The 11,200-nt window shown below is 50.4% G+C and overlaps 1 protein-coding gene across 1 annotated transcript; it reads right to left on the bottom strand.

Moving 5' to 3' along the window:
- Window positions 1-9,688: 9,688 nt before the first annotated feature.
- On the bottom strand, window positions 9,689-10,636 carry LOC121278084 (transmembrane protein 121-like). Its single transcript, XM_041188146.1, has one exon. The coding sequence runs from the start codon at window positions 10,634-10,636 to the stop codon at window positions 9,689-9,691; it is 948 nt and encodes a 315-aa protein (XP_041044080.1).
- Window positions 10,637-11,200: the final 564 nt, after the last annotated feature.

Below are 11,200 nucleotides of genomic sequence, written 5' to 3'. Positions count from 1 at the left end.
TCCCTTATGAATGATTGGTGCCTTGTATCTTGTACAGTAAATAAGCCCAAAGTTTGATATCATTACAATAACAGGACAGAGCTAAGGATGGAAAACAATCCCGATATTTAATTTGAGGAAATTTCTACTCAAATAGTACTGGGGGGTCAGATAAACAGTCAGATAATTTAGCAACAGTGGAGGAGGGATCAAGAGAGCTGGTGGTGAAGTAGAGTTGGTGTCATCGGTCTTCATGTGATACTAACAGGGTGTTTTTGGATGATACTGCCAAGGGGCAGCATGTGGATGAGAAGTAGGGGGACGTCAAGGATAGATTCTTGGGGGGGACACCAGAAGTAATGGTGTGGGATCAGGAAGAGAAGCCATTGCAAGTGATACTCTAGTTGTGAGTGGCTAGATAAGAATGGAACCAGGTGAAAGCAGTCCCATCCAGCTGGATGACAGTGGAGAGGATGGTGTGGTCAAACCGGGTCAAAGGCTGTAGGCAGGTTGAGAAGGACGAGGGGGAATCATTTACCTTTGTCACAGTCATGCAGGATGTCATTTGCGACTTTGATGAGAGCCATTTCAGTATTATGGCTGGAGCAGAAACCCGATTGGAGGGATTCAGGCATGGAGCCGTGGGAAAGGTGGGCAGAGAATTGGGAAGCGACAGCAACTTCAAGGACATTGGAGGTGAAGGCAAGGTTGGAGATGGGGCGGTAGATAGCAAGGAGGTGAAGTTCAGGGTTGTTTTTTTTGAGGAGTGACAACAGTACGTTCGAAGGAGAGAGGGTGACACCTGAAGAGACACCTGTTAAAAATATCAGCTAACTTGGGGCTCAGGACGTTGGTCGGAAGTTTATTTACTTTTATTCTTCCATGGGATGTAGGCGTCACGGCTAGGCCCATCGCTGACTGCCCTTGAGCAGGTAGTGGTGAGCGGCCTTCTTGAACAGTTCATGTGGTGGAGGTACACCCACACTGCGTCAAGGAGGGAGTTCCAGAGAACAGGGAACATGAGGTGAGTCAAGGTGATCTCCAAAATGTATGAGGGAAGACTACAGCTCCTCACACCCCGCTTCCTGTAAGGACTCCATCTCATTCTCTCAGTTCCTTCGCCTCCGTCGCATCTGTTCCAATGATGCTACATTCAAAAACAGTTCCTCTGACATGTCCTCCTTCTTCCTTAACCGAGGTTTTCCACCCACGGTCGTTGACAGGGCCCTCAACTGTGTCCGGCCCATCTCCCGCACATCCGCCCTCACACCTTCTCCTCCCTCCCAGAAACATGATAGGGTCCCCCTCGTCCTCACTTATCACCCCACCAGCCTCCGCATTCAAAGGATCATCCTCCGCCATTTCCGCCAACTGCAGCATGATGCCACCACCAAACACATCTTCCCTTCACCCCCACTGTCGGCATTCCGTAGGGATCGTTCCCTCCGGGACACCCTGGTCCACTCCTCCATCACCCCTCACACATCAACCCCCTCCCACGACACCTTCCCATGCAACTGCAGAAGGTGCAACACCTGCCCCTTTACTTCCCCTCTCCTCACCGTCCAAGGGCCCAAACACTCCTTTCAAGTGAAGCAGCATTTCAATTGCACTTCCCTCAACTTAGTCTACTGCATTCGTTGCTCCCAATGTGGTCTCCTCTACATTGGAGAGACCAAACGCAGACTGGGTGACCACTTTGCAGAACACCTTTGGTCTGTCCACAAGAATGACCCAGACCTCCCTGCCGCTTGCCATTTCAACACTCCACCCTGCTCTCTTGCCCACATGTCTGTCCTTGGCCTGCTGCATTGTTCCAGTAAAGCTCAACGCAAACTGGAGGAACAGTACCTCATCTTCCGACTAGGCACTTTACAGCTTTCCGGACTGAATATTGAATTCAACAACTTTAGATCATGAACTCCCTCCACCATCCCCACCCCCTTTCTGATCCTCCTTCCAATAATTTATATAGAATTTTCATTTCCCACCTATTTCCATTATTTTTAAATGTATTTCCATCCTTTGTTTTATCTCTACCTTTTAGCCTATTTCGATCCCTTCCCCCCACCCCACCCCCACTAGGGCTATCTGTACCTTGCTCGTCCTGCTTTCTACCCTTAATTAGCACATTCCTTAGATAATATCACCACCTTCAACACCTCTTTGTCCTTTTGTCTATGACATCTTTTGGTTATCTCCACCTATCACTGGCCCTCTATCCAGCTCTACTTGTCCCACCACCATGCCCCCCCCTTAAACCAGCTTATATTTCATCTCTTTTCTATTTTTCCTTAGTTCTGTTGAAGAGTCATACGGACTCGAAAAGTTAACTGTGTTCCTCTCCGCAGATGCTGCCAGACCTGCTGAGTTTTTCCAGGTATTTTTTTTGCTGTTTTGGATTTCCAGCATCCGCAGTTTTTTGTTTTTACCCCAGAGCATTAACCCTGGTGTCAGGATTCACAGACCAGTGACAATACCACTACACCACCACCTCCCCATATCATCACAGTGATACCTTCCTGTTACACCTCATCACAGTGATACCTTCCTGTTACATCTCATCGCAGTGATACCTTCCTGTAACACCTCTTCACAGTGATACTTCCTGTTACACCTCATCACAGTGATACCTTCCTGTTACACCTCATCGCAGTGATAACTTCCTGTTACACCTCATCGCAGTGATACCTTCCTGTTACACCTCATCGCAGTGATACCTTCCTGTTACACCTCATCGCAGTGATACCTTCCTGTTACACCTCATCGCAGTGATACCTTCCTGTTACACCTCATCGCAGTGATAGCTTCCTGTTACACCTCATCGCAGTGATACCTTCCTGTTACACCTCATCGCAGTGATACCTTCCTGTTACACCTCATCACAGTGATACCTTCCTGTTACATCTCATCGCAGTGATACCTTCCTGTTACACCTCATCGCAGTGATAGCTTCCTGTTACACCTCATCGCAGTGATAACTTCCTGTTACACCTCATCGCAGTGATACCTTCCTGTTACACCTCATCACAGTGATACCTTCCTGTTACATCTCATCGCAGTGATACCTTCCTGTAACACCTCTTCACAGTGATACTTCCTGTTACACCTCATCACAGTGATACCTTCCTGTTACACCTCATCGCAGTGATAACTTCCTGTTACACCTCATCGCAGTGATACCTTCCTGTTACACCTCATCGCAGTGATACCTTCCTGTTACACCTCATCGCAGTGATAACTTCCTGTTACACCTCATCGCAGTGATACCTTCCTGTTACACCTGATCGCAGTGATACCTTCCTGTTACACCTCATCGCAGTGATACCTTCCTGTTACACCTCATCACAGTGATACCTTCCTGTTACACCTCATCGCAGTGATAGCTTCCTGTTACACCTCATCGCAGTGATACCTTCCTGTTACACCTCATCGCAGTGATACCTTCCTGTTACACCTCATCACAGTGATACCTTCCTGTTACACCTTGTCTCTGTTATACATTCCAGTTGTACCTGTTACAGGGATACCCTCTTCATAGTCAGACCTTCCTGTTACACCTCATCACAGACAGACCTCCTGGTAATACAGTGTTTCTAAAGTGAAAACAATTGTAAGGTGTTTATCACAACTCAAGTCTCTCCAACGCATGCAGACGGTGGGAAATCTCTCCACTCCTTCATTCATCAGAGGCATAACAGGCCCAATCGATGACCAAAGCCCCTCCGAACTATCCACAGCCCCCCCAACTGAACTATCCACACCCCCCGACTCAACTATCCACACCCCCCCGACTGAACTATCCACCCCTCCGACTGAACTATCCACCCCCCACCGACTGAACTATCCACCCTTGCCCCCACCCCACTGAGATTGTTCTCATTCTGAACAACTTCTCCTTGAAATCCCCTCACTTTTTCCAGTTAAATGTTGTTGCCATGGTTACCCACATGGCTCCTTGTGATGTGTGCTTTTTTGTGGGATTTTGATCCAATCCTTCTCAGGCCCCCTTCCTCACCTCTTTCTTTCATCATGAATTGGATAATTCCATGAACATTGCTTCCAATTTCTACCCTTCTCTCACCTTCGCTTGGTCTATCTCTGGCTCTTCCCTTCCCCAGATTCCCTGTCTCTGTTCCCAGGGATAGGCTATCAACTAGTATTCACTGCAAGTTCCCGGGCTCCCACAGCTACCTTAACTACACTTCCCCCCATCTCCAATTCTCCCAGTTTCTCTCTTTCCATCACATCATCCATACTAGTGCTTCCAATAATTGATCTGCTCCTTCCTTGTTCTTGAACCAGAAGTTCCTCCCCCACTACTCCAAGGTATAAGGGGTCATTGACAGCAAGGATATGAAATAGGCTGAGCGACAGGAAGCAGAGAGAGTGGTTATTGGATGTTTATTGGGATGAAGTAAGGTTTGTAGTGAAGAACCCCAGGGGTCAGTGTTCAGACCCTTGCTTTTCCTAGTCTGGATGAAAATAGTTCAGGATCTGGAATGCATTGTCTGAGAGTGTGGTGGAGATAGGGTCAATCGAGTGGTTAGGATCTGGAATGCACTGCCTGAGAGTGTGGTGGAGACAGGGTCAATCGAGTGGTTAGGATCTGGAATGCACTGCCTGAGAGTGTGGTGGAGACAGGGTCAATCGAGTGGTTAGGATCTGGAATGCACTGTCTGAGAGTTTGGTGGAGACAGGGTCAATCGAGTGGTTAGGATCTGGAATGCACTGAGAGTGTGGTGGAGACAGGTTCAATCGAGTGGTTAGGATATGGAATGCACTGTCTGAGAATGTGGTGGAGACAGGGTCATTCGAGTGGTTAGGATTTGGAACTCATCGTCTGAGAGTGTGGTGGAGACAGGGTCAATCGAATGGTTAGGAACTGGAATGCACTGTCTGAGAGTGTGGTGGAGACAGGGTCAATCGAGTGGTTAGGATCTGGAATGCACTGTCAGAGAGTCGGGGAGACAGGGTCAATTGAGTGGTTAGGATCTGGAATGCACTGTCTGAGAGTGTGGTGGAGACAGGATCAATCAAGTGGTTAGGATCTGGAATGCACTGTCTGAGAGTGTGGTGGAGACAGGGTCAATCGAGTGGTTAGGATCTGGAATGCACTGTCTGAGAGTGTGGTGGAGACAGGGTCAATCGAATGGTTAGGATCTGGAATGCACTGTCTGAGAGTGTGGTGTAGACAGGGTCAATCGAGTGGTTAGGATCTGGAATGCACTGTCTGAGAATGTGGTGGAGACAGGGTCATTCGAGTGGTTAGGATTTGGAACTCATCGTCTGAGAGTGTGGTGGAGACAGGGGCAATCGAGTGGTTAGGATCTGGAATGCACTGCCTGAGACTGTGGTGGAGACAGGGACAATCGAGTGGTTAGGATCTGTAATGCACTGTCTGAGAGTGTGGTGGAGACAGGGACAATCGAGTGGTTAGGATCTGGAATGCACTGTCTGAGAGTGTGGTGGAGACAGGGTCAATCGAGAGGTTAGGATCTGGAATGCACTGTCTGAGAATGTGGTGGAGACAGGGTCAATCGAGTGGTTAGGATCTGGAATGCACTGTCTGAGAATGTGGTGGAGACAGGGTCAATTGAGTGGTTAGGATCTGGAATGCACTGTCTGAGAATGTGGTGGAGACAGGGTCATTCGAGTGGTTAGGATTTGGAACTCATCGTCTGAGAGTGTGGTGGAGACAGGGGCAATCGAGTGATTAGGATCTGGAATGCACTGTCTGAGAGTGTGGTGGAGACAGGGTCAATCGAGTGGTTAGGATCTGGAGTGCACTGTCTGAGAGTGTGGTGGAGACAGGGTCAATCGAGTGGTTAGGATCTGGAATGCACTGTCTGAGAGTGTGGTGGAGACAGGGACAATCGAGTGGTTAGGATCCGGAATGCACTGCCTGAGAGTGTGGTGGAGACAGGGACAATCGAGTGGTCAGGATCTAGAATGCTCTGTCTGAGAGTGTGGTGGAGACAGGGTCAATCAAGTGGTTAGGATCTGGAATGCACTGTCTGAGAATGTGGTGGAGACAGGGTCATTCGAGTGGTTAGGATTTGGAACTCATCGTCTGAGAGTGTGGTGGAGACAGGGTCAATCGAGTGGTTAGGATCTGGAATGCACTGTCTGATAGTGTGGTGGAGACAGGGTCAATCGAGTGGTTAGGATCTGGAATGCACTGTCTGAGAGTGTGGTGGAGACAGGGTCAATCGAGTGGTTCGGATCTGGAATGCACTGTCTGAGAGTATGGTGAAGACAGGGTCAATCGAGTGGTTAGGATCTGGAATACACTGAGAGTTTGGTGGAGACAGGGTCAATCGAGTGGTTAGGATCTGGAATGCACTGTCTGAGAGTGTGGTGGAGACAGGGACAATCGAGTGGTCAGGATCTGGAATGCTCTGTCTGAGAGTGTGGTGGAGACAGGGACAATCGAGTGGTTAGGATCTGGAATGCACTGTCTGAGAGTGTGGTGGAGACAGGGTCAATCGAGAGGTTAGGATCTGGAATGCACTGTCTGAGCGTGTGGTGGAGACAGGGTCAATTGAGTGGTTAGGATCTGGAATGCACTGTCTGAGAATGTGGTGGAGACAGAGTCAATCAAGTGGTTAGGATCTGGAATGCACTGTCTGAGAATGTGGTGGAGACAGGGGCAATCGAGTGGTTAGGATCTGGAATGCACTGTCTGAGAGTGTGGTGGAGACAGGGTCAATCGAGTGGTTAGGATCTGGAATGCACTGTCTGAAAGTCTGGTGGAGACAGGGTCAATCGAGTGGTTAGGATCTGGAATGCACTGTCTGAGAGTGTGGTGGAGACAGGGTCAATCGAGTGGTTCGGATCTGGAATGCACTGTCTGAGAGTGTGGTGAAGACAGGGTCAATCGAGTGGTTAGGATCTGGAATACACTGTCTGAGAGTGTGGTGGAGACAGGGTCAATCGAGTGGTTAGGATCTGGAATGCACTGTCTGAGAGTGTGGTGGAGACAGGGTCAATCGAGTGGTTAGGATCTGCACTGTCTGAGAGTGTGGTGGAGACAGGGTCAATCGAGTGGTTAGGATCTGGAATGCACTGCCTGAGAGTGAGGTGGAGACAGGGACAATCGAGTGGTTAGGATCTGGAATGCACTGTCTGAGAATGTGGTGGAGACAGGGTCATTCGAGTGGTTAGGATTTGGAACTCATCGTCTGAGAGTGTGGTGGAAACAGGGTCAATCGAGTGGTTAGGATCTGGAATGCACTGTCTGAGAGTGTGGTGGAGACAGGGTCAATCGAGTGGTTAGGATCTGGAGTGCACTGTCTGAGAGTGTGGTGAAGACAGGGTCAATCGAGTGGTTAGGATCTGGAATACACTGTCTGAGAGTTTGGTGGAGACAGGGTCAATTGAGTGGTTAGGATCTGGAATGCACTGTCTGAGAGTGTGGTGGAGACAGGGTCAATCGAGTGGTTCGGATCTGGAATGCACTGTCTGAGAGTGTGGTGAAGACAGGGTCAATCGAGTGGTTAGGATCTGGAATGCACTGTCTGAGAGTGTGGTGGAGACAGGGTCAATCGAGTGGTGAGAATCTGGAATGCACTGTCTGAGAGTTTGGTGGAGACAGGGTCAATCGAGTGGTTAGGATCTGGAATGCACTGTCTAAGAGTGTGGTGAAGACAGGGTCAATCGAGTGGTTAGGATCTGGAATGCACTGTCTGAGAGTGTGGTGGAGACATGGTCAATCGAGTGGTTAGGATCTGGAATGCACTGTCTGAGAGTGTGGTGGAGACAGGGACAATCGAGTGGTTAGGATCTGGAATGCACTGTCTGAGAGTGTGGTGGAGACAGGGACAATCGTGTGGTTAGGATCTGGAATGCTCTGTCTGAGAGTGTGGTGGAGACAGGGACAATCGAGTGGTTAGGATCTGCACTGTCTGAGAGTGTGGTGGAGACAGGGTCAATCGAGTGGTTAGGATCTGGAATGCACTGCCTGAGAGTGAGGTGGAGACAGGGACAATCGAGTGGTTAGGATCTGGAATGCACTGTCTGAGAGTGTGGTGGAGACAGGGACAATCGAGTGGTTAGGATCTGGAATGCACTGTCTGAGAGTGTCGTGGAGACAGGGTCAATCGAGTGGTTAGGATCTGGAGTGCACTGTCTGAGAATATGGTGGAGACAGGGTTAATCGAGTGGTTAGGATCTGGAATACACTGTCTGAGAGTGTGGTGAAGACAGGGACAATCGAGTGGTTAGGATCTGGAATGCACTGTCTGAGAGTGTGGTGGAGACAGGGTCAATCGAGTGGTTAGGGTCTGGAATGCACTGTCTGAGAGTATGGTGGAGACAGGGTCAATCGAGTGGTTAGGATCTGGAATGCACTGTCTGAGAGTGTGGTGGAGACAGGGTCAATCGAGTGGTTAGGATCTGGAATGCACTGTCTGAGAGTGTGGGGGAGACAGGGTCAATCGAGTGGTTAGGGTCTGGAATGCACTGTCTGAGAGTGTGGGGGAGACAGGGTCAATCGAGTGGTTAGGGTCTGGAATGCACTGTCTGAGAGTGTGGTGGAGACAGGGTCAATCGAGTGGTTAGGATCTGGAATAAACTGTCTGAGAGTGTGGTGGAGACAGGGTCAATCGAGTGGTTAGGATCTGGAATGCACTGTCTGAGAGTGTGGTGGAGACAGGGTCAATCGAGTGGTTAGGATCTGGAATGCACTGTCTGAGAGTGTGCTGGAGTGTCCTTTAGCGAAGGAAATCTGCTGTCCTTAACTGGTCTGGCCTACATGTGACTCCAGACCCACAGCAATGTGGTTGACCCTTAAATGCCCTCTGGTCAAGAGCAATTAGGGATGGGCAAGAAATGCTGGCCTAGCCAGCGACGCCCACATCCCATGAATGAATAAAACTGGTTCTTCTGCCCATATCCCCAACTCCAGCCATAAACCCTGCTTTGCCCCTCCCCACTTTCTCTACCCCAGTGGCTCTGAGGCCAATAGCAGCCCTGCCTGCCCCCAAATACCTCAGCACACTCCAGGGTGGGGATTGAGGGGGGGTGGGGTGGGGGCGGGTGTGTGGGTGTGAATCCTGGGACATGTTGTGGGAGGGGTGTGGGCAGAGTGGGGTCAGGGTGTAAGAGGCGAGCCTGCTGAGGGTTCTTTAATACATTCATGAAAGACCAGGCAATACTCATCCCCATTTGTTGGTTTAATTAACATTGAAGCAAAACCATCCCCTTTTACAAAATATAGATCTCTTTAAAAAGTCGCTTCCTCAGCTCAGTCCAGTGAATTGTGAAAGCAGCATTTCCACTGAGAGTAACTCTTCAAACCGCCTATCTTGCCATTGCCGGTTTGTGGGATCTTGCTGTGCGTTGCTGTGCCCACCCGAGATTACAACAGCCAATGGCCTCTCCAACAACCTTCGATGGCCGTGGGTGACTTTGGGAAACGCTGAAGCTGGGGAGAAGGTGCCAGTTTGCTCGGCGCCTCCTGTATGTTGTTTGTGTTCAGCAGGAGGGTTTTGGGCTGGTTCCTCTCGCTCAGCCTGTCTCATTCCCAGTACATCTCCTTGGGTGTCTCCATCCCTTCCGTTGGTTGGGTGTTTGGTGAGAGAGGGAGGAGCGGGGCGAGGGGAGGGGAGGGGGGGGAAGGAAGGGGGCTACCATTCCTTAACCCTTCGAAAGAAGCAGCCGTCCCACACCAGGCTATGGCAGCCGTGAAGAGAGAGAGAGAGAGTCATCACGTACAGTCGCTGGCCAGACTCTGCAGTGCTGGCGTCTGTTCCCTCGGGTGGAGGGTGGCGACAGTCCCAGAGGGGTGAGGGGCCATCGAGTCCTGCTGTAGCTCAGGCGCAGGGGTCGGGGGTAAGTCAGGTGGGTGCCTCCGGTACTGGGCGAAGCTGCAGGCCTTGAGGGCGATGGCGAGAACGTTCTTGCCCATGAAGACGCCTGAGGTCCTGGCATCGCAGAAGAAGAAGAGGTTACTCCCTCGGATGAAGATGGTGATGACATTGATGGTGATGAAGCCGAGGATGGGGTAGAGCATCATCTTGTGGGGTAGGATGTGGACGCCCTGCATGCTGATCTCGCTGAGGGAGACACAGGGCAGGAGCAGGAGCAGGATGTAACAGTAGAAGAACATCAGCCCCTCGGCCCAGAGCGGGAGGCCTTCCTTCTGGGGCTCCCACAGGTTGGCCTGAATGTCCAACACGTCCAGCAGGTCAACTGCTACCCACAGGAGGCGGTTCCTCACCTCCTCTTTCTTTTTTAAGGCCTTCAGATGTTCCATGTGGTCGACAGCCACCAGGAGCAGGTAGAGAGCTGGCACGCAGATGGAGAGCACCAGAGTGAGGGCTTTCCTGGCCAACAAGCCCAGGCTCCTGCGGTCGGCCTTGTAGTTCTGATAGACAAAGTACAGCTTGATCTCCAAGACAAAGATGTAGAGGAACCAGAGGACCATAGCGTAGCCGCGCTTGGCTGTCCGTACCTCAGCACCAACCAACACTGCCACATAGCGCAGGGCAACCAGGAGGCAGGCATCACCCACTGTCACCATGACAGCCACTCCAATCTTCCTGGGGCCCTGGCTCTGTTGGATCAAGTAGCAATCCATGATCGCCATACTGCTGAGAATGACCACAGTGGAGAGGCAGACATGGGGTTTACTGCTGCAGACTGGTGGGACCATCCTTTCCCAACTCAATCCGCCCTCTCTCTCTGTCTCTCTCCCTTTTTCCCACTGTCTCTCTCTCTCTCTCTCTCCCTCTCTCTCTCTCTCTATCTCTCTCTCCCTCTCTGCCTGTCTCTCTCTCTCTCTCTCTCTCTCACTCCTGAAGAAAAATCCTTTGTAACTCAGTCTGTAAACAGTCTTCAAGCATGGAGGTCAACCTCAGGGCACCAGGAAAAGTAGATCCCACCATACCCGGGACATCTCCCTTTCTACTACACATTCAGACTATTTCTTCTTCTCTTTGAGTCCGGGAGAGGTGCCAGATAAAGTTTGCCTTGGTCAACTTGCTCTCAATCTCTCTCTCTCTCCCTCTCTCCCTGTCTCTCTCTCACACTCTCTCTTTCTCTGTCTCCCTTTCTTACTCTCTCTCCCTCTGTCTCTCTCTATCTCTGTCTCTCCATATCTCTCTCTCTATCTTTGTCTCTCTGTATCTCTCTCTGTGTGTCTATCTCTCCCTGTCTCTCTCTCTATCTCTATCCCTATCTCTATCCCTATTTCTCTCTGTCTGTCTCCCTCTCTGTT

The sequence above is a fragment of the Carcharodon carcharias genome, chromosome 5 (assembly GCF_017639515.1).
Source record: "Carcharodon carcharias isolate sCarCar2 chromosome 5, sCarCar2.pri, whole genome shotgun sequence".
Classification (NCBI taxonomy): Eukaryota; Metazoa; Chordata; class Chondrichthyes; order Lamniformes; family Lamnidae; genus Carcharodon; species Carcharodon carcharias.
Note: the sequence above shows the minus strand (reverse complement) of the source record. Positions and strands in the feature narration are given on the sequence as shown.

Coding starts and splice junctions, on each gene's coding strand:
- LOC121278084 (XM_041188146.1), bottom strand. CDS start 10,636: ATGGTCCCACCAGTCTGCAGCAGTAAACCCCATGTCTGCCTCTCCACT.